General features: G+C 40.4%; 1 protein-coding gene across 5 annotated transcripts in view; it reads left to right on the top strand.

The window, feature by feature from the left end:
* The window catches only part of TIAM1 (TIAM Rac1 associated GEF 1), a gene marked incomplete at both ends in the record, with an annotated part of 138,031 nt that overhangs the window by 94,181 nt on the left and 22,597 nt on the right, over positions 1 to 21,253 (top strand). For 2 of the 5 annotated variants that reach the window (XM_079705045.1, XM_079705043.1), the window contains 5 exons: positions 1,156 to 1,259; positions 10,795 to 10,974; positions 12,310 to 12,378; positions 12,691 to 12,816; positions 18,255 to 18,363. In XM_079705045.1, coding sequence (XP_079561171.1) covers positions 1,156 to 1,259; positions 10,795 to 10,974; positions 12,310 to 12,378; positions 12,691 to 12,816; positions 18,255 to 18,363 — 588 coding nt within the window. Of the gene's footprint in view, positions 1 to 1,155; positions 1,260 to 5,331; positions 5,422 to 10,794; positions 10,975 to 12,309; positions 12,379 to 12,690; positions 12,817 to 18,254; positions 18,364 to 21,253 lie in introns of those variants that run through there. The other 3 variants (XM_079705044.1, XM_079705047.1, XM_079705046.1) reach the window with 3 other exon arrangements.

Raw genomic sequence — 21,253 nt, 5'->3', positions numbered from 1 at the left:
GGGTTAGAGTGATGGTGCTGTAGTCCCTGACCCAGTGCCTGGCATATTCTAAGATAATGGTCATCAAACCACTGTCTTATCAGACTAGCTAGAGGTTTGTAAATATACTAGAGACTTGTTATTCCAAGTGTGGTCCATGGACCTCTTGACTGATAACATCTTGGAGCTTGTAAGAAATGCAGAGTCATAGGTCCAACCATATACCTATTAAATCTGAATCTGCATAACATGAACCCCCAGGTAGTCAGATGCTCTTTAAATTTGAGAATCCCCCCAGAGGAAAGAGATCTTAATGTTCTCTTCCCCAGTGCAGGGGGCTACCATAGCCAACCACTGTAGTAGGGACGTGGTAAAATAGGAAAGAAAGTTGTCTGCACTTTTGCATAGAATATGGTGGGAAGAGTGGGTGAAGTTTGCCAGGTAATCTATATGAAAGTTATTTTTTGTTTTAATGTTCTTCTCAGAATGGTTTCTTCAGTTATTTTAGCAATGAAGTCATTGATCCAGCAATTAATTTGATTATAAATCAATCAAATAATTTTATTTAAATTTTATTTCACAGATAGATGGATAGTAAATTATTGTCTTAGTCAGCTGGGGCTGCAGTGACAGAATACGACAGACTGCGTGGCTTCAACAACAGATACTTATTTCTCACAGTTTTGGAGGCTGGCAAGTTCAAGATCAGGGTTCCTGCTGAGGGCTCTCTTCTGGCTTGCAGACAGCTGCATTTTCTCTGTGTCCTTACATGAGAGGAAGGGAGCTCTGGTGGAGGCCCATCCTCAAGGCCTCATCTAGACCTACTTAGCTCCCAAAGGCCTCACCTCCACATACAGACCCATTAGGGATTAGGGCTTCAGCGTATGGAATTGAGGGGGGACATAAATATTCAGTCCACAGCAATTATTGTATATTATAAAATATGTATTATAAATAATAAAAATATACTATGTTATAGAATAATAATAATAGTGGTAACAATAAAAACAACAAAAACGAACATTTATTGAACCAAGATCATGGAGCCCACACTTGGGAGTGTCTAACAATATATGTACACGTCATGAGCTTGACCCCATACTCCCTTGCACTGGCATGGCTTATAGCAATGACTATACGTGCTGACCCATGTGTTCTTCTGACTTCACCTTGCAGGGCACAGCCTCTGCAACCAGCAGGGCAGTAGTGCTGAGACGGCTCCGGAGGAGACCGAAGGGCCAGACTTGGAATCCTCCGATGAGACTGATCACAGCAGCAAGGTGAGAGATTTCCATTTGCACATCCCATGTCTTGAACCACCAAAGAATCACAGCTGACACGTCACCTCTGCAGCTGTATGTGGTTAGAAGGCCCCTCCATGGGACCAAAGTGTTTTTACTTCTGAGATGTCACTAAATAGGATATGAAATCCAAAGTACAGTCTTGAGAACAAACCCATATGTGAGAATATAGGGCAGAGCTCACTCTTAATGAATTAAAGTCTCATTTCATCCTGTTTCCTTCTTATGCTTCCATATATGTATGATGAAACAGCATCTAAAATGTGTACAATTGGGTCAGTTATACTTTCTTGCTACTCATGGTTTCTATGACAAACTCCCTTTGCATTATCTCTGTTTAGCTGTTTTGAAAGGTGAGCACCTTTTTTTTCATTAAAGGGGAAGAAACAATCTCTTTGTTAATCCAAAATACAGTGCTTCTCACCCGGTTGAGCACTGTGACAAAGCTCTTATCCTGACTCTTAGGTGCAACTGTGAATTTGTTTTCCATACTTCATCATGCTTTTATTCCGCTTCCTAAAGAGTTCTATGTGTCCATAACCTCTTCTCATCACAGTCTCCAGAGTATAACAATTTGACAACTCTGTTACCTGTATCTGAAAGACCCCTCCGCAGTAAAAACAGTGATATGTGATTATGTCTGTATTTATTCGTCTTCTGTTTTCAGAATGTTGTTGACATATTTATGTTGGTCCCCCTGTCTGTCTCCTATTCTTTTGCTTGACCTTGACCAGTCACTTAACCTGAGCAAATCACGCAACTTTAAATTATACCTTTGTTTTTCTCATCTACAATATCAGGTGATTCTTGCCTTTGTCCAGTAATTGGATGATTGGCTGGGTCAAAAATATAACTGATATTGATAATGGAAATATACCCTTCAAATCCGCATGATTATTTCAAAAACCTACATTTCTCTGTGTATACTTTTCTGTCTCTTTTTGTCTTTATATATCTTTGTAGGACTTTCTTGAGTGCATATGTTAGACTATCTTCAGCATTGCTTTTATCCATATGTTTCTCTTTTGCCATCATAGGACCATCATTCTCTGTCTAAGTTGAGCACAGTATAAAATTTAATATTTTAAAGTAATTTTAATGTTTATAAATTTAATATTTGTAGACTGAAAGGCTTTATGTTGTTGGTTATTAATTAAAAAGCCAGTAAACGGAAACATGCATGTTTCATTTAAAGGCCAAAAAAACAAACAAAAGCTGTTTAAAGTTACTTTTTATTTTTGTGGCCTTTTACCTACTTTTTTGGGGAGGTGGGGGAGGGTGAGTGGCCCTCAAGAGAAACAGCTATTTCCGTGTGAGGTAAGATATTTTGAAGGCTATTTATTAAATTGTTCTATTATTAAACTAAAAATGTTAATTCTCAGTTTCTAATTTGATTTGGGAGTACAGTTATTTTTCCTGTATCTAAGACATTTATTTCTGAATACTTTTTAACTTGGATCATTTTTACCTCACTGTAATAGCCCAGTGTTCCACTCCCTCTGTGGATTTTGAGAGATTGTTTCCATTTTAAATATAGTGAGTCATGAAGTCCCAAACAGGGTCCTCTATAATATTGGGTTCTGGCAGCAGAGAGGAAGGAAGAGGCCCCAGGGTTTTGTTGACTCATCCCAGGTGCCTCTCTGATTTCATGGTTCTTTCTCCTGAGAACAAGACCCTGAAACGTGCCTGGAACAGCCAGGGTCAAGTATAGGAGCAGGCGATGCTGTTCCTGGATTTCACTGTAGAAATTCACGGTAGGCTCTCATAAAGGAGAATATCTTTGAAGTTACTGACAAGTTTGGGTAATGATCTGAGTATTTTTAAAGATCATAAGGTGGACTCAGTGACACCATAGGTTCACAGTCCTTTTTTTATAGATTGGATGTACGGAGCACTGTGTGATTCTGTACCTGAAAATACTCTTGGTGTTGGTTTGATTCAGTTTTTATCTTCTTTATTTGAATGATTTTGTTATTACTAATAAATGAAAGCTAATACTGAGGTAGTGTCTTGTATATATTGGGTGCTGTTCCATATTAACCTATCTCATTCTCACAATACCACTGAGAGATAGATACTGTTATTCCCCCTATTTTATAGATGACGATATAGGAACAGAGAGGTTAAGCAACTTACTGAAGGTCACACAGCTCTGAGATGACAAAACGAGGCCCTCTGTTGTTAACTGCTTTGCTAAAACGACCTTCTGGCCAGATTGTTAAGGTCTGGTATTAAATACCAGGTTTCAAAAAAGGAAGGAAGTAATTAATTAGTGATAGTATAAGCCAGTTTAGATATACAGTTGAACCTTGAACAACATGGCGGTTGAATTGCGAGGGTCCACTTATATGTGGATTTTTTTTCCAATAGTAAATAGTACTACTGACCTGCAGTGGGTTGAATCTACGGATACGGAACCGTGGATGCGGACGAACCACGTGGATATGGAAGAACTACGTATATGGGGGTGGGGGGAGGAGTATAAGTTATACGTGGATTTTTGACTGCAAGGATATTCGACACCTCTAACCCCCGAGTTGTTTAAGAGGCAACTGTATACTCATGAGCCACTTAAATATTTTTCTAATGCTTAAGCTTCGTGAAATATTTTTCTAACGCTTAAGCTTCGTGTCTTTTTTCATGATTTCAAGTAAGAGCAAGTGTATATCTTAAGTTTCTTGATTAAGGATCAAAATTTTTTGATGCGGCTCCTATATCAGTGTGTCATTTTTCTTGAGGATAAACCAAACATTCATATTTAAGTTGTAAGCTGCCTAAAAGTGGAAGGATGATTTAGCCTTAATTTGAATGCACCAGGCTCGGTGTAGAATGTGAAAACTAGATAAATAGATAAACAAACAAATGAATAAATGAAATGAAACAGGAAATCATTTTTTATTCTGGCTGAATACATGAGGGCTGTCGATTTTGTTTGTCTATTTGTTTAATATTTTTGCTGCTCTTCCTAAACGAATCCTTTTGTGAAACAGTGGGCAGGATAAAGAGAAGGCGTGTTGGAGTTTTGTGTGTTGTTACAAATTTTTTTTAGATGGCAGTTTTTGCGGCACGTGGTCTTCTGGGGTTGAGCAAGTAGGTAATTGTGAGTTTGTTGCTGAGCCGTGGTGACACGGGACTGTCACATCCACGGGGTTGGGGCGTGGGACTTCCACACCACAGGGACAGTCTGGCGGCCTTTCTCTTTGTAAGCCGCCTCCTTCCTCTGGTGACTGTGGGTGACAACCTCAAAGGACCTCCTCACCACCCCCCCCCCCCCCACCCACTTGTTTCCCTGCTTCTAATTGAAAACTCTTGTCTCTGGAAATGAATGCTAATTAGCTCCGGGCAGTCCTATCATGCATTCCAGACCCCCTGGCAGCTGTGATTTTGTTTTCCACTTAGCCAGTGTATGAGAATCATTTTCAGAGCATTTCCAATTGGAAAGCCTTCTTTTTTCTTTTGAATCCAAATTGTTGTTGTCTCGGAAATGTTTGGTTTTTGTAACAAAGCATTCGGGGGACATTGTGAAAATATGAACTGTTAAAAAAATGTTTTAGTTTTTAGTGTCTGCTCTCAACTCTGTGAGGGGTGTCTTCAAAGTTTGAGCCGGGCGGGTTTAATATTCCTGTGCAGTGCAGGATGCAGGCCAATCAGCTCATCTCAGTCTGCAGGGTAGAGACGCTCACATCCCTGGGAGGCGTTTTTTTTTTTTTTTTGCATTGTTTTCTTGCCTCTTGGCTCTCCCTTTCTGGAACTTCTGCTGTTTAGCCAGGTGAAATCAAAGCATAAATTCTGGTTTATCGGTTAGCCTTTGACGCCCTCCCAGAGGGCACTGACGGGCAGAGGGGGCTGCTGTCGGGTCGCGCTGTCGCTGTTCTCGCTCTGGAGAGATGCAGCCGTAGGTCTTCATGGCACAGCCGGCATGGGCTGTCTGGATGGGAGAATACTCTCTCAGGAGCCAGAAGGCATTCGGTGCTCTCCGAGTATTTTAAGAAACTTCTGTTTCTTTGTGGAACGTGTCAGGAGGTAGAATTATCATGAGAATACCTTCCCGATGATGTCTGCTTTGTGGAAAATAAAGCGCAAGCCCAGGATTGAAAACAGTGGCAGGTCCGGTGATTCTGTATATCGGACGCTTCACCTGGTGAGCACTGTTTGAATTCTATCTTGCTAGCCTTTTGTTTATGTTACGACTTTCTAGCTGATTTGTTTCCCAGTTCAAATGATGGTGATATGCTTGTCCCATGTCCCCATATTGCAGCCTTCTGCCCTTGAGATCCCCTTGTTGATAGAGAATATACATTTTAACATGGGAGTGGGGGACATCAGTAGTTGGAGTGAAGTCGAGTTTGCCAAGAATCTTTACACGTATCTGTTTTTTCATTTCTAAATGACAGAAAGGGGGGTTGTTATTATTATTTTTAAAAGTAAATGTCATTTGAATGTTTCCGTCTTTCTTTTGGGTGTTGAGATTTTGAACATGTTTGTGTTATATGTGTGATAAGTCTCCCCATCTCCACCTCCAGTCGGGTAGCCTAAGTATTCAGCAAGCATTTCTGGAAGAAGGATGTTCAACTTGCCTCCTATAAAGTTTTAAGTGCTTTTGACTTCATTTCTGCTTACTTGAGAAGCAGGTGGATTTACAAGTGTTGGCCCAGGGAATGTATTAATGATTTAATGTCAACTGACCTACATTGTGTATGCCAATTCCTACGGTGACTGTTGCCTCTTTAATAAGAAAAATGTTTAGTGGGTTAAGGGGGAGGAATAATTTAAAATCACGTTAAACCTTTTAATAGTTAAATATTAATATCAGAGTCTGTTGACTATTAGATTTCGTGTCACTTCATGAAATTGAACTTGGACAGTGAGTACACCTGATTTACTCAAGCAAGCCTTTATGCTTATTGAATGTTTCTTCTTCAAAGTTTGTTCAAAAGGAGACCAAAAAGATGCCAGAGAACTGTAGGGGTTATCATTGTATATGAGGGTCTCTGAAATTATGGAATATGTTACTTTGGTGTTTGTTTCCCAAAAAAGCTTAAATAAAGGCTATAAGATTTCAGGCCACTCTGGCCCCTTTTAAATCTGTGGGAAGTGTTAAATCGGTCAGACTCAAAGGACAGTTTTAGAACTCTGAACTCATCCCGAGATAGAAATTGCCTTTCGTGGTTGCATAACAGGAAGAGCTTTAACAGCTGGGTAGCTTGGGTTGGTAGTGTGTACTTGAAAGCCTCCCCCCCTCTTTTTGTACTTTCTTTTCATCTTCCACAGGAAGAAAGTGATATTATAAACACTGAACTTCACGCAGACCTCAGTACACTAGACCGTTTCCTCCTTCAGTTGTCATGTTCATTTCTGTACGTTGGGTGGGTAACTCTTCATCCTGACAGTAGAACAGCTCGGCTACCCTTTAACAGTTTTAACTGGCAGCTCTGAAATGCCCATAAGTGTTTTTCGTGTCCCTGGGGACTGATGGCAGTCCTCAAACGGGGAGAGGTTTGAACTTGGAGAAACTGTGTCTGTCTTCTTCTTTCCAGCAATCCTTTGCTACTTGTACCGATTCCAGGAAACTTGGCTTTTAGGAGTTATGTTGAGGACCTCTCATGGCAGCTCTCTTTCTGGGCTACAGTGCTTGATGTGTAAATGACCAGGATGCCATGTATCACTCAGTGGTAGAGGGAGGAAAGCACTGCACTCAACTCCTTCTACATCCTATATCCTGGCCAGGCTACATGGAGAAGGTTCTAATAGGTTTTTTGAAATTAATTTTTATTGGAGCATAGTTGCTTTACAATATTGTGTTTCTACCGTACAGCAAAGTGAATCAGCTATACGAATCCATATATCCCCTCTTTTTTGGATTTCCTTCCCATTTAGGTCACCACAGAGCATTGAGTAGAGTTCCCTGAGCTATACACTAGGTTCTCATTAGTTATCTATTTTATACATAGTATCAATAGTGTATGTATGTCAATTCCAATCTCCCAGTTCATCCCTCCCACACCCCAGGTCCTAATAGGTTTTGATGCAAATAAGTTTGGCCACAGTATGGGGGCAGGGGGACTTAAAAACTGGGCCACAACATGTAAAATCTCTAGGTTAGAGGTATTCTAAAGATGACCTGCATTTCATTTTTTGGGGGGTAATATTTTAGTAAAACAAAATTCTCAAACTTGATGATATCCTTTGAAGTTGTTTCCAAGCAAAAATTTCATTAAAAGCCTTATAAATAGCAACCTTTGACAATATATACAATATAACTTGTTATTCTGTGTCTTTTTATTTATTTTATTAAATTTATTAATTATTTATTTAGATAACATGGAATTGACAGTAAAAAGATTATGTCCATATTGACCCAGTTCCTTGATAAACCTGAGAGTTTATAACTTGAATCAGACAAGGGGCTTGCCAGTGGAGAAACTGCTTCCCCCCCACCCCCCGATAAATCTATCTTAGCTTAGGAAGACTCTGTCTTATAAGGAAGGGATGCCTAAGGCTCTGAACTCTCAGAAGAGGACTCAAGGATATTTTTAGGTATCCCCTGGGATGCTAAAGGTATTTCCTAATATAATCCAGGACTTGGCTCAGGAGGGGTGTGCCAGGAAGAAGGTGGGGAGCCTGGCTGTTGGACGTGAGGTTGGGTAGGAGATGGCTAGGTTTAGAGCACTAGAGCCTTGGCCCACGTTTCACTAACCTGAGCTTTCCCGATGGGCCTGCTTAAAACTCAGAATACTGAACCTTAGAGGTGGTGGACTTGACATAGGCAAAGTCAGCAATCCTGCTCACACTCTTAAAAATGGAAACCTTAAAGTATTTATGGTGAAACGGAGGGAACAAAAACCCAGAAACTCCATGTCATGCCTTTCATTATTTGAGCCAGATATTGCTGAGAATGGCAACAAGTCAGGATGGTGCAAATTGGGAGCACAAAGGGAAATGTCTTTTGAATTTCCTGCCTTTGATATGTCAGAGTCCCAAGGTTCTAACTTGCCTTTTCTTAAAGTGTGGGACATCCTTGGTGTAATCTGTGAGGACATTGGAGTTCTCATGGCAACTTGTCTAAATGATAAAACTGCAGAAAGGTCTCCTGTGTCTCTGATGGGAATACGTGAATGGATTTACGTATCATGAGTAATAGCTATGTTATTAATTTGCATGTAAGTAACAGGCAGCTGTGGTTATTGTTGGGACATTTAGAAAAGCATTGTGTAAGCGAAGGTGCCAATTATACATTTGTTGTTTTGACGAGTGACAAATCAACGTGACAGAGGAGAGTTTGGGATTAGCTGGAGGGCAGGGCACTTAAGCTGTCAGCTGTTATCACTGTCTTTCCATGGGATTTTCATTTGGTGAGGCACAACCCCCTTTCTATGATGTCTATGTTATAATGCAGTTGCCTTTTTTTTTTTTTTTTTGCAGTTGCCTTTTACAGTTATCATGAGATCATCTGAAAGGCGTATGGACATTTTTGTTAAAATGGACATACTTGTTCCTTTTTCATTATTAGGACAAAGCCATATTTAACTGTTTATATTTAATGATGACATTGAGTTTGTAAAACCCTAACATAACTAAATCAAACTGTTTAGTTTATTTCTACTGAAACAGGCTGTGATTTAAAAAAAAGTAGTTTTTCTTTTTTAACAGCCTTATTGGGTTATAAGTCACATGCTTTACAGTTCAGCCCATTTTGGTGAGTTTTTCATCAGTCACCAAAGGGAGAATTCTTTGTGGGGATTGTCATTGTCTGACACACTGATTCCGTAGGGAACGTTTAACAGTGCCACTGACAGGTAACTAATACATCCCAGCATACAAGACCAGGATCTGTGCTAGCAATAAATAAGCTGTGTAACCATAAGAAAATTGGATCAATAATTACGTGGATTTGGGTCCTGGCTCTGCTCTTTCCTGTCATGACATTGCTGCTAATGTATCCTTGTTAAGTTCTGATTTCCCATGTCCTTGTCCTGTCTTTATTCCGGGCTTCCTTCCCTTTGGGCTATGCTAATGAGGGAAAGGTAATATGCTAATGAGGAGAAGGCATGCTAATGTTACCTACCTTCCTCTGTGTTTAAGAATTGCCCCCATGGGATACACTTGGTTTGGTTCCTCTGCCTACCACAGAATGCCAGCCTTGACCTTCAGCTCTTTGCACCAATGGTTGTTTTTGGAAGGATGGTCTTCTCAGGATGTTCACTTTCAAGAGTGAGCAGGTGGAATACCCACCTGCTCACTCCTGAAAGTAATTCTTTATCTGCGCAGGTCTATATTGGAAATACTTTGTGCCTAGGGGTGAATTGGACAATAGAAACAGGGAGGAGCAGTCCAAGAAGGCAGCCACTACTTTCAAGGAGATATGCATGAGACATTTGTAGAGTGGTACATTCGAACAAATACTAATAAACTAATAAACTGGATGTTGTGCTACAAAATAGCCTTTGGAGTAATACCATAGAGAGCTTTAAAAAAATACTAACACTTGTGCATCCCATCCTAGAGATTCTGATCGAATTGATCTGGATGATGCACTGGGCATTTGGAGGTTTAAAAACTCCCCAGGTAATTCCTACATGCAGCCAAGGTGGGGAATTACTGATTCCACAGGATTTTCAGTGGTCCGTCTTCAACCCTTGCTTTGAAGAACCGTTTTGCATAATTTGAAAAGTTGGAATTTTAGAATTCTAGATTCCCAAACTTCCACCTGAATCATCCTGGACAGAGATTGGGTGGGGATTGAGCTCTCCTACTGAGGTCTTTTTCAGGGGCCAATGCCCCTTAGTTTTAGTTGGAGGAGAGGGGAGGTGATGGGTGCTGGTGGTGGTGGAATCTTTCTGCCTTGGAGAAGCTGGAGAGACAGAAACTTAAAAAAAAATATATATATATATATATATATATATATATATATATATATCTGTTGTTATCTAGAGAGTTGCCTCCGTGTCAATTTTTAATAGAGACAGAAGACTCTTTGCTTATAAAATCATCTTCCAGCTTTGCAAGGTAAATATGTATAGGGCAGTGAACTGAGAGTCTGATAATGAATTACCGTTGTATTTTGGGTGAAATGCACTTGTCCATATCTTCCTCTCCTCATTGGAGAGCTTCTTGCAGAGTGATTAAGAACACAGGCTTTGAGCCACGCTGCCTGGTTCAGATCCAAGCTGTGCAATCTTGGATGAGTTACTTAACCTCTCTGGGCCTCTTGTTGTCTCAGCTGTAAAATAGGAATGCTAATAGCCCTCACTTACCAAGTGGGAGGATTAGATGAATCAGACCCGTGCCTGGTATGCAGTGATCACTCAGTATATGTCAGCAGTTGTTATTATGGTTGTTTTGAGCATTCAGGGAGCTCTCAGATGTGTGGAGCAATTTGGGGAAATGAGAGATGTGATTCGTGTGTGGCAGTTCATTAACCAGGAAGAACATCTTTAGGAGGGACAGATGCCAGACAAGTCTCTCTAGTGGGGGATAACTTCGTCTGTCTTGCCTTTTCAACTGTGCTCTGAAGAGCACAGAACAGGTGGCTGCATTTTGCCGCAGTCTGCACGAGATGAACTCCTCTGACCCGAGCCCGTCCCCCCAGGACTCTGCCGGGCCTCAGCTGGCCACCATGAGACAGCTCACGGATGCCGATAAGCTGCGCAAGGTCATCTGTGAGCTCCTGGAGACGGAGCGCACCTATGTGAAAGTACGTCTTCTCCTGCCCTCCCTCCTGCATGCTTCCTCCCGTCTTTCGGAAGGATGCAGGCTCTATGTTTATACTGGTGTTGACTAACAGCAAAGCCACATCACAGTCTTGAAGGGTATCTTGGTCTCTCCTATGGAATTTGGCCTTGATTCTGAATGTTACGATCTCCTTTTGTGTTTTAGGGAAGCATATCTATTCTTATAGCACTTTGTTGATATAAATAACTGATTGATTGACTCCGAAAGGAGATGATAGTGGATGTTAAGCGAACCTTCTGACCTTTCTAAATAGGTTGTTGAGCTCATACTAAAATTGAATTCGTTTTTGACAAATTCAAGAAGTAGTATCTTCACAATCTACTTTGGGTCTAGGCAGAAAGATATCAGGTCTGTTTTGTGTTATCATTTGTTCTGACATTTAGTTATATTCCTGAAACTATATCATTTGTTCCTATATAATTTATAATACATAGAACTATTGTTTAAAAATGATTAAAGAAGATAATTTAAAAGTGATAAAAACTTTATTTAAAACTTTATTCATGAAGTGGACAGTCTCCTTTTGTAGAACTGCAAAACGGGACCGAAGGCAAGAAGCTTTCATAGGGTAAAGAATAAAGAACAAGGAAGAGACAAATAGATAATACTTGATTGGCTGGGGCCACGTAGTCAACCTTGGTTGGGGTGAGAAGGCCCAGAGTTGGCCTGGCGTTTGGAAATTGGCTGAGTGGATATACTACATTCTGGTCAAGTGGTGTATTGACAGGCACACAAAAATGATCTAAATTTAGGTTTGCTGACACGACACCCCAGGCAGAAATGGCTCCATCTTGGGCCTAGAAAGTTATTTCAACACTATATAATTTATAATAGATTCCTATAACTCTATAATTCATCTAATTATGATAATTGTATAATGATATACTCCTCTAACTGTATAATTTAGTTATGTTCAGTTCCATGTTACAATAGTATCATCTGTTTTTAATGATCTGTTTTAGTCTTTAAGTCAGAGGTCAGCAAGTTATGGTCCTTGGGCCAAATCCAGCTCTCTGCCTGTTTTTACAAATAAAGTTTTATTGGAACACAGCCACACACATTCACTTAGGTATTATTTATGCCGCTTTCCTGTACAGCAGCAGAGTTAAATAGTTGCAACAGAGACCATATGGCCTGCAAAGTCTGACATATTTTGAGAAAAGGTTGGCTCACTTCTGCCTCAGTGGACCTCAGTGACGTAAAGACTGAAATGTTAGCATTTGGGACATAATTTTTTTTTCTTTAGATTCTTTATAGACTTTTAGTTGTGCTAATCACATATTCTTTCAACCCTTAGGACTTAAACTGCCTCATGGAGCGATACCTAAAACCTCTTCAAAAAGAAACTTTTCTCACCCAAGATGAGGTATGGTGGCAATTGTCTGAACTTTGTGAGGGTCACACGATGGCTTGACTTGGTGAAGAGGAAGGCCTGGGAAGTACACACAATACTGAGAGCATTTTGAATTCATTTAATTGTAATAAATAGACCAAATTATTGCCTGCGGAGCTCTTGGTGTGCACTTGGAGAGGAAGGAGGGAGCTGCCCCGCCTTCTGGTGGTGGGAGCATTACCGTAATTTATAAGTATGGGTAGAAAAACTTTGAAATCAGAAGCAAATAAAGGTTCTGCACACTAATGAAATAGGGGGTTGATGAAATTCTTTTGCATTTTCCAGCTTGATGTGCTCTTTGGAAATTTAACTGAAATGGTAGAGTTTCAAGTAGAATTCCTTAAAACTCTAGAAGATGGAGTGAGATTGGTACCTGATCTGGAAAAGCTTGAGAAAGTTGATCAATTTAAGGTAAGTCTCATCCTCAAATAGTGTAAAGCTGCCTCTTAATGTCAAGGGTGGGCTATCCTGTAGGTCAAGTCGAATCTCCTAATAACACATCGCAGGAGGCATTGTTGCCGTGGTCTTGAGTCTTCACTGAACTGCCAGTGGAGTCATTTCCTAAAGGGAGTCTGAGAGGGGAACGCACTGCATCTTGCTTTTCTGGCTGAGGTAGAACCAGTGCCACGGACTTGCATTAAACTGGTGTATCTGCTGACTTCTGCTTTGGAAGATGTGCCTCCCTTTTGTTCTGTTTATGTAGGGGCCTTTAATACTTGCTATTAACAAATTAGACTAGAACTCTTGGTTTTCCAATAAACAAATTAACTTATCTTGTTCTGGGAAACTGGTTAATGGAAGTGCTTATCAGTTATCTAGGAGGAAGACAATCTTCCAGCACACAGTGTCCTTGTAGCCTTTTTTTTTTTTTTAATTTATTTTATTTTTGGCTGCGTTGGGTCTTTGTTGCTGTGCGCGGGCTTTTCTCTAGTTGCGGTGAATGGGGGCTACTCTTCATTGCAGTGCACAGGCTTCTCATTGCAGTGGCTTCTCTTGTGGTGGAGCACAGGCTCTAGGCGCACAGGCATCAGTAGTTGTGGTGTACTGGCTCAGTAGTGGCTCCCGGGCTCCAGTGCGCAGGCTCAGCAGTTGCGGCGCACGGGCTTAGTTGCTCCATGGCATGTGGGATCTTCCCAGACCAGGGCTCGAGCCCGTGTCCCTTGCATTGGCAGGAGGATTCTTAACCACTACACCACCAGGGAAGCCGTGTCCTTGTAGCCTTAATGAGGATTTATGACTAGTACCTCAGTGAGGATGCTGACAGCTTGTCTCCTTCTCCTTGATCGGCTTTCTCTTATTGCAGAAATTTCCTGTGCTGTGTTTCTGATTGACAAAGGTTCACTGATTTGTGCACAATGTTGTTGGCTTGTTGGCTTAATGGTGTCGGTGGTGGCAACCCTCATGTACTTTTAAAAAACAGATTAATTGAGGTATAATTGATATACAATACACTACATATGTTTAAAGTGTACCGTTTGATGAATTTTGACATACGTGTACACCTGTGAAACCATCACTTCAATCAGGATAATGAACATCATATCACCCCTAGTTGTTTTTCCTGCTCTTTTGTGATTCCTCTCTCCTTCCTCTTATGGCTGCCTCTTAGCCACAGGCAAGAGGCTTTCTGCTTTCTGTTACTACAGATTAGTTAGCATTCTGGAATTTTATATAAATGGAAACATATAGCATATACACTTTTTTCTGTGGTATCTTGTACTGTATAATTCTATTGAGTGCCATCCCTGTGGTTACATGTACCCATACTCATTGCTTTTTCATTGCTGAGTAGTATTCCATTGTGTGCATGTACTGCACTTTGTGACCCTTTCCCCTTTCTTGGGCATTTGGGTGTTTTCCAGTGTTTGGTGATTACACATAAAGCTGCTGTGAACATTCATGTACAAGTTTCAGTATGAATATATGCTTCCATTTCTCTTGGGTAAATACCTAGGAATGGAATGGTTAAGTCATATGGTAAGTGTATGTTTAACTTTTTAAGAAACAGTGGAACTCTTTTCCAAACCGGTTCCAGTGTACAGTCCCACTAGCTGTTCCTCCTCATTGTTAAAACAAGGTCGGGTCACTCTTTGTAATTTTAGCCATTTTAGCAGGTAGGTGGTGGCACTTCATTGTGGCTTTAATTTTAGTTTCTCTAATGACATGATGATGAGTATCTTTCTATGTGCTAATTTGCTTTCAATAGATCCTCTTTGGTGAAGTGTCTTTTCAAATCATTTGCCCCTTTGTTATATTGGATTCTTTTCTTCTCATTGAGTTTTGAAAGTTCTTTGGAAATTTTGTGTATGAGCCCTTTACCGATATATGATTTGTAAATATTTTCTCCTTGTCATACAGTATCTCCCAAAGAGAAGTTTTTTTTTTTTTAACTTGATTTCTTTTTTTTTTAATTGAGTATAGTTGATTTACAATGTTATGTTAGTTTCAGGTGTATAGCGGAGTGATTCAGTTACACACATACATACATATACGTCTATTCTTTTTCAGAGTCTTTTCCCTTATAGGTTATTACAAAATATTGAGTGTAGTTCCCTGTGCTATACATTAGGTCCTTGTTGGTTATATATTTTATATATGGTAGTATGTATATGTTAATCCCAACCTCCTAATTTATCCCTCCCCTGAGAAGTTTTTATTTTTTAATGAAATCCAAGTTTTCTAATTTATTCTCGTTTGGGTCATACTTTTGCTGTCTTATCTATGAACTCTTTGCCTAAACCAGGGTCATAAAGATTTTCTCCTATGGTTTCTCCTAAAAGTTTCATAATTTGGGGATTTATATTTAGGTCTCTGATCTGATGTGAATCAAAGTCAATTTTTTTGCATATGAATATTTAATGTTTCTAGCACTATTTTTTGAAATGACTATCCTTCAATCCTTTTCCACTGAATTGCTTTTGCACTTGTGTTGAACTTGGGTTCAGTTGTCCATATAGGTGGGGACCCCCATACACTTTGACTCTCTTCTAACACTTGCAGAAACCTGGCTGTGTAATGTTAGTATGTATACAGGTTTGTAGGATGAGATGAAGACTACCCCTTCCATATATTTTTGTGTGTCATCTCCTTACAGTCCCTCTCTGCAACAGGAGTCATTTAGAATGCACACACATATTCATATACATAAGCATATGGACATATATTCATGTATAGTTCTCTATTTTTATTTGAATGTAATTTCAGACTTACAGAAAGGTTGCAAGGATAGTATAAAGAATTCCCAGATAGCCTTCTCCCAGCCTTCTTCCAAATGTTAACACATTTGCTTTATCCTTTCTCTCCCTACCTATTTCCTTTATGGGTGTGTGTGTGTATGTGTGTCTCTGTGTGTGTGTCTCTGTATATTGAATATAATTGTTTTCTCTGAACCATTTAAGAGTAAGTTGCAGGCATAATATCCCTTTAACCCTAACTACTGCATATAGTTCATTTTTTGTGTGTTCAGAAATTGCTTGTGTTAGTTCATTTTTCTTCCCTTCAGGGTAGTTGGTCATACTGTCCACTTGAAGTACAGTTTGGTTCATTGATAAATTTATTGATAGGATATTAGGACACCATGATAAGGGCCAGTAGTTTGTCAATTAATCAAAAAGTTGCTTAATGTGGAACATAATAAAAATGCGGACAGACCCGAAAACATTTGGTTTTAATCTAAAATATCTAACATTCATTATATTCATGTAGCAGGCCTTTGCTGTGAGTCCAGTTCTTTGCGTTTAGAGTCAGTTGATCACTTCAGGAGAGTTTAATTATCAGAACTGTGATATGAACATAACTGTGTTATGAGCAGAGTTATTCCAGGGAGGGGTTGGTGCGTGATCCTTTTAGCAAGTTCACTCTAAGCAGTCAGTGTAAATTCCATTTAAGTGGAACTTTCTTCCCCGACCTTCATTTCACTAATTTAGTGCCTAATCTGACCCTCTCCATTCCATCTGTAAGACATGACAACTGGTGCACGTTCACTATTCTTGGCCCTGGGGCTGCTCTCTGGCACTTCTGAGTTGGCTTCTGGACAGTCAGTGTTCACTCTTAAACCTGTTGCTGTTGGTTTCTGCCATTGCTGCTTCATTTAAATCCTGATTATATATTTGTCAAAAATATAAAAACTTGTTAAAATATTCAAAGTGTGTTGCCTAAGACAGTATTAGAAAAAAAAATTGGTTCTGAGGTGAAATAAGTTTTGATAAAATTTCCCCTTGGAAGTTTGCAATGTCCGTCAGCCAGTGAGAGGCTCTGTGAAGTCCTGCAGAAGAGAAACACAGGGGAAATGCAGTCTTTGTGTAGAAACCCCTCATGTTTGTGCACACTTTGTGCTCTGAGATCATTTTTGAAGGCTGGAAGAACAAATGAATACCTTAATGTTCTATCTGTGTTTGCTGTATGGTATGTGCCTAGTAAATATAAAGTTAAACAAATGAATGACTTGATATGGCTAAAGTAAGACGTTACAATTAGAGCTTTTTCTTCTATAGTTTTTCTCATTTGATTGTTGAATATGACTCAAAGGATGACTGTACCTACAGAGTCAGACTGCCCCTCCCGAAACCCTCTCGGTCAAGGGGGTGAGGTTTGGGGAGGGATGGGGCTTGAGAAGTAAAGGAGGAAAAGTACAACATGTAGGAAAAGAATTTAGGCCTCTAATTACCAGTTATGTGTGGTTCATAATAAACCTTTTTTGTTTTTAATAGTCTATCAGATTTCTCTGCGTTGTCCATTCAATAAAGTGCACTTTGTGGAACCCAATTTATCACTCAGATCCAAAACACACATACATGGAGTCTAAAAAAAAAGTGGTTCTGAAGAACCTAAGGGCAGGACAGGAATAAAGACTCAGACTTAGAGAATGGACTTGAGGACACGGGGAGGGGGAAGGGTAAGCCGGGACGAAGTGAGAGAGTGGCATGGACATATATATACTACCAAATGTAAAATAGATAGCTAGTGGGAAGCAGCCGCATAGCTCAGGGAGATCAGCTCAGTGCTTTGTGTCCACCTAGAGGGGTGGGATAGGGAGGGTGGGAGGGAGACACAAGAGGGAGGAGATATGGGGATATGTGTATATGTATAGCTTATTTTTTTGCTTTGAACGTACGTTTTAAATTCTAAATTTAAATAAGCAATACCTCTTTCTGAACTAGACTAGATCATTGTGAAACCTCATAGAAGGTACTTTTCTGAGGCTTGTTACATATATTTATATAAAATGTGTAGGATAAAAAGTATCCCACCTCAGGCATATTAAATTCCTAATAGGGAAAGCCTCCACCTAGTTTTGATCCTGTTGGGGGCAGACGGTATGGCCTGGGAGACAGTACTAATTCCTTAGTTGAGTCTATTTCTTATGTTCTTATCTATTCCTGCTAGAAGAGAGCATGGCATTGGAGAGGGTGGAGTTAGTGATTAGGGAAATGTGTTTTCTATTTTGGGAGATTTATGCGTTTCCTGCCTTTATTTTGTTTGTCACTTCTACCTCCCAACAGGAACTAATGAGAGAATTCAAGAGATTTCTGTCTTTTCCAAAATGCCGTATCTACTTTCTCCTTAACATTCAAACATCCCAGATAGGTCACTGAAAGACACAAGCCTGGAAAACTAGTGACATCTTGACTGTAATTACTGAGAAAGCCAAATCCAGCATCTATTACACAAATATGTAAGCCCACACACTTTCCGATAGGCCATCAGTGAGCTGAGACAGGCTGTGACAGGTGTGAGTGATGCTGATTTGTGGGGAGAGTCAGGCAGATGCGAGCTCCCTGCTATATCCTGCTGATATTTCCAGATGAGGAGGACCATAACCTAACTGCATTGTTTCTTGTTAAATCCAGAAGGTGCTGTTCTCTCTGGGGGGATCCTTTCTGTATTATGCTGACCGCTTCAAGCTCTACAGTGCCTTCTGTGCCAGCCACACGAAGGTCCCCAAGGTCCTGGTGAAAGGTAAGGCCTGGGAGGACTGGGTAGCAGGTGGGCCTGTTCATTGTCAGTTCACATCTGTGTGGCCAACTGTGGTTGGGGGCTTTTGGACAGAAATCTGAGTCACTGTTGTGCCAGATGGATGTTCCAACAGGCCACAAATAAGGGTACAGTTGTTCCTCGGTATCTGTGGGGGATTGGTTCCAGGACCCTGCCCCCCACCCATGGATACCAAAATTCGAGGATGCTCAAGTCTGTTATATAAAATGCGTAGTGTGTGCATATAACCTATGCACATCCTCCCGTATACTTTAAATCATCTCTAGATTACTTATAATACCTAATAAAATATAAGTGCCATGTAAATAGCTGTCCGTGTGCAACGATTTCAAGTTTTGCTTTTTGGAACTTTCTGGAATTTTTTTTTCCAGCTATATCCTATCCATGGTGAGTTGAATTCACAATGCAGAACCTGTGGATAGAACCTGTAGATACGGGGGCCGACTGTACTGAGAAATGAAATGCATTATATCTTGAATTAACAGTTTTGTCCATTTTCTTACCATCAACGTTTTGACTCAGTTATTTGGGGCCAGAATTGATGAGTCATTTTGCAATTATGCAGAAACGTAGGGAGTTTAGAATTCCCCTGCTTTATTTCTATTTTTCATTAATTTTGTTATAACCTACCACACTTCATACACCTTTTTGTGGCATTTCATTTTTCCCTCACCTCTTTTTGTTCTCAGGGGTGTGATAATAGTCACCACCATCACTACTAAAATTGTTTCAATTATTTACAAAAATCATTCCAGCTGTAATTATATGTTGCATGGAAAAGAATAGAATTTTTAGATTGGCAAGCTGCTGTTCCTAAGTGTTCTAGGAAGATAATGGGGTGTTCTGAGAGTCTCCAGAGAGTTGTTTCGCTTCCATAGTTCTGCATGTGAATGTTGATAGGTTAAAGGATTAGAGAAACGTGTCCTTGGTAAACAGTAGAACCAATAGAAAGTTCGCTTTCAAAGAATCTCTGGAAATCAGCCTTCTTTAACACTTTACTGTGGCTGCCATGTAAACAGCTGCTGAATTTGTAAGTAATTTACTTATATTTATGTTTGTTGCCAAAGAGAACTAGCTTGATTTAACTCAAAACGTATTATAATAAACATTAATACAACACAGGTCTCTGGACAACAAAAGATCCTGCCCCAGAGAGACATACTTAATGATAGCCATAGTCTAGGCAAAAGAGTTCTACTTCAGCACAGAAATTTAAAGGGAACCGGGGGATTTCCTTGTCCTGCTGTAGGACAAGGAAATTGTCCCACTGTATGGCCTAGTCTGTGGTTTTACATATGCTGAATTGGTCATATAGTTCTGTGTGTGTGCGTCTTTTTAAACTTTAACTGAATGCTATGTTCTGAGAGTTTTTAACATAACAGTTTTAGAGCACTTCGCTCTATGGTAAGATTACATATTCATGAGAGTTCTTAAAGCAATTGTGTTATTTTTAATCATTTGATTAGATGAAATTCTGCCCCTATACATTTTTAAAATTCAAAACCATTATTTTTTGCACCTGAAAAATATTAGAAAATCCTTCAAAACCATCCTTTAAAACATTAGGTGTGACCCACATTTTTCTAATGGCCAAATGTGCCAAGAAGATGAAGAGACCTCTTTTTTTTTTTTTTTTTTTTTTTTCGGTATGCGGGCCTCTCACTCTTGTGGCCTCTCCCGTTGTGGAGCACAGGCTCCGGACGCGCAGGCTCAGCGGCCATGGCTCACTGGCCCAGCCGCTCTGTGGCACGTGGGATCTTCCCGGACCGGGGCACGAACCCATGTCCCCTGCATCGGCAGGCGGACTCTCAACCACTGCACCACCAGGGAAGCCCTGAAGAGAACTCTTTGAGGACAAAAAGCCTATGATTCTTAACAGACTCCCATCTAGGTTGCATGGGAGTGATGCTCTTTACCGCTCAAAGAGCTGAGAACCGTGCCCTCTTTTGCCCTGATGTGAAATACACTTGATGGGTGAAACGCACATGGCTGTGTTTTAGGGCATGAGGACTTTTGGGGGAATTCCTAGGCCTCTTATGGGCATGGACCAAGACTTGGGATGTCCACGGAAGCTGCGTCTGCATGCATCAGCTCTGGGCCTGGGCTCCCTTCCGAGGCCATGGGCTTCTCCTCAGTCACCTCATTCCCAGTCTTCTTTGTCTTCAAGGATTTGGTGGCTGGACCCATGGAGTCTGATTCCTCTTAGTGGGGCTTAAACAAAATGAAAAGATTGTAGTCTTTACAAGGCCTTCCCCACATGATTGCTGTTTTTCTTAGTTGAATAAAGATAGTGAGAAGAATCATTTTACAGTTTCATGGTGTCCTTTTACAGCATCTTCTGTTCTTAGCTCACATTCCTAATTACTGGAGATGGAAATATATTTTTATCAGAAGCTTAAAAAATACATGCCTACAGTTAGTCACTCTGATACATTGTCCTTTCTTCTTCCCATTCTTTGCCCTCACTTCAGCCTCTCTCTCCGCCATTTCTTTGCACCTGGAAGGCATAAGTCGTGTCTTCCTAATTATCCACTGGCAGGTACCTTTGTCATTGTCTGGGGACCCACAACTCCCCAGGGCTGCTTTTCAGCCCAGCTGGGACACAGATAAAAGCCCAGCTGGTGAGGAAAGTGCTGCCTGAGTTACCTTAGGTCAGATGTATGTTTCCCTCTGAAATAAATCCTAATAGCTGGTAGCACTGAATTAACATAGAACAGATCTTAAAAGGCGTTCACTGCAGGGTATCAGCCTTGCTCCACTTACCAGAGCTGCAAGGTGCTGCTGCTGCTTTTTATTTTCCTGCCTTTTCTCAAAAGAGGTTCTAGCAGCAAGGAAATGCTTGAAGGACTAGAAA

Source organism: Hyperoodon ampullatus (assembly GCF_949752795.1).
Source record: "Hyperoodon ampullatus genome assembly, chromosome: 5".
NCBI lineage: Eukaryota > Metazoa > Chordata > Mammalia > Artiodactyla > Ziphiidae > Hyperoodon > Hyperoodon ampullatus.
Note: the sequence above shows the minus strand (reverse complement) of the source record. Positions and strands in the feature narration are given on the sequence as shown.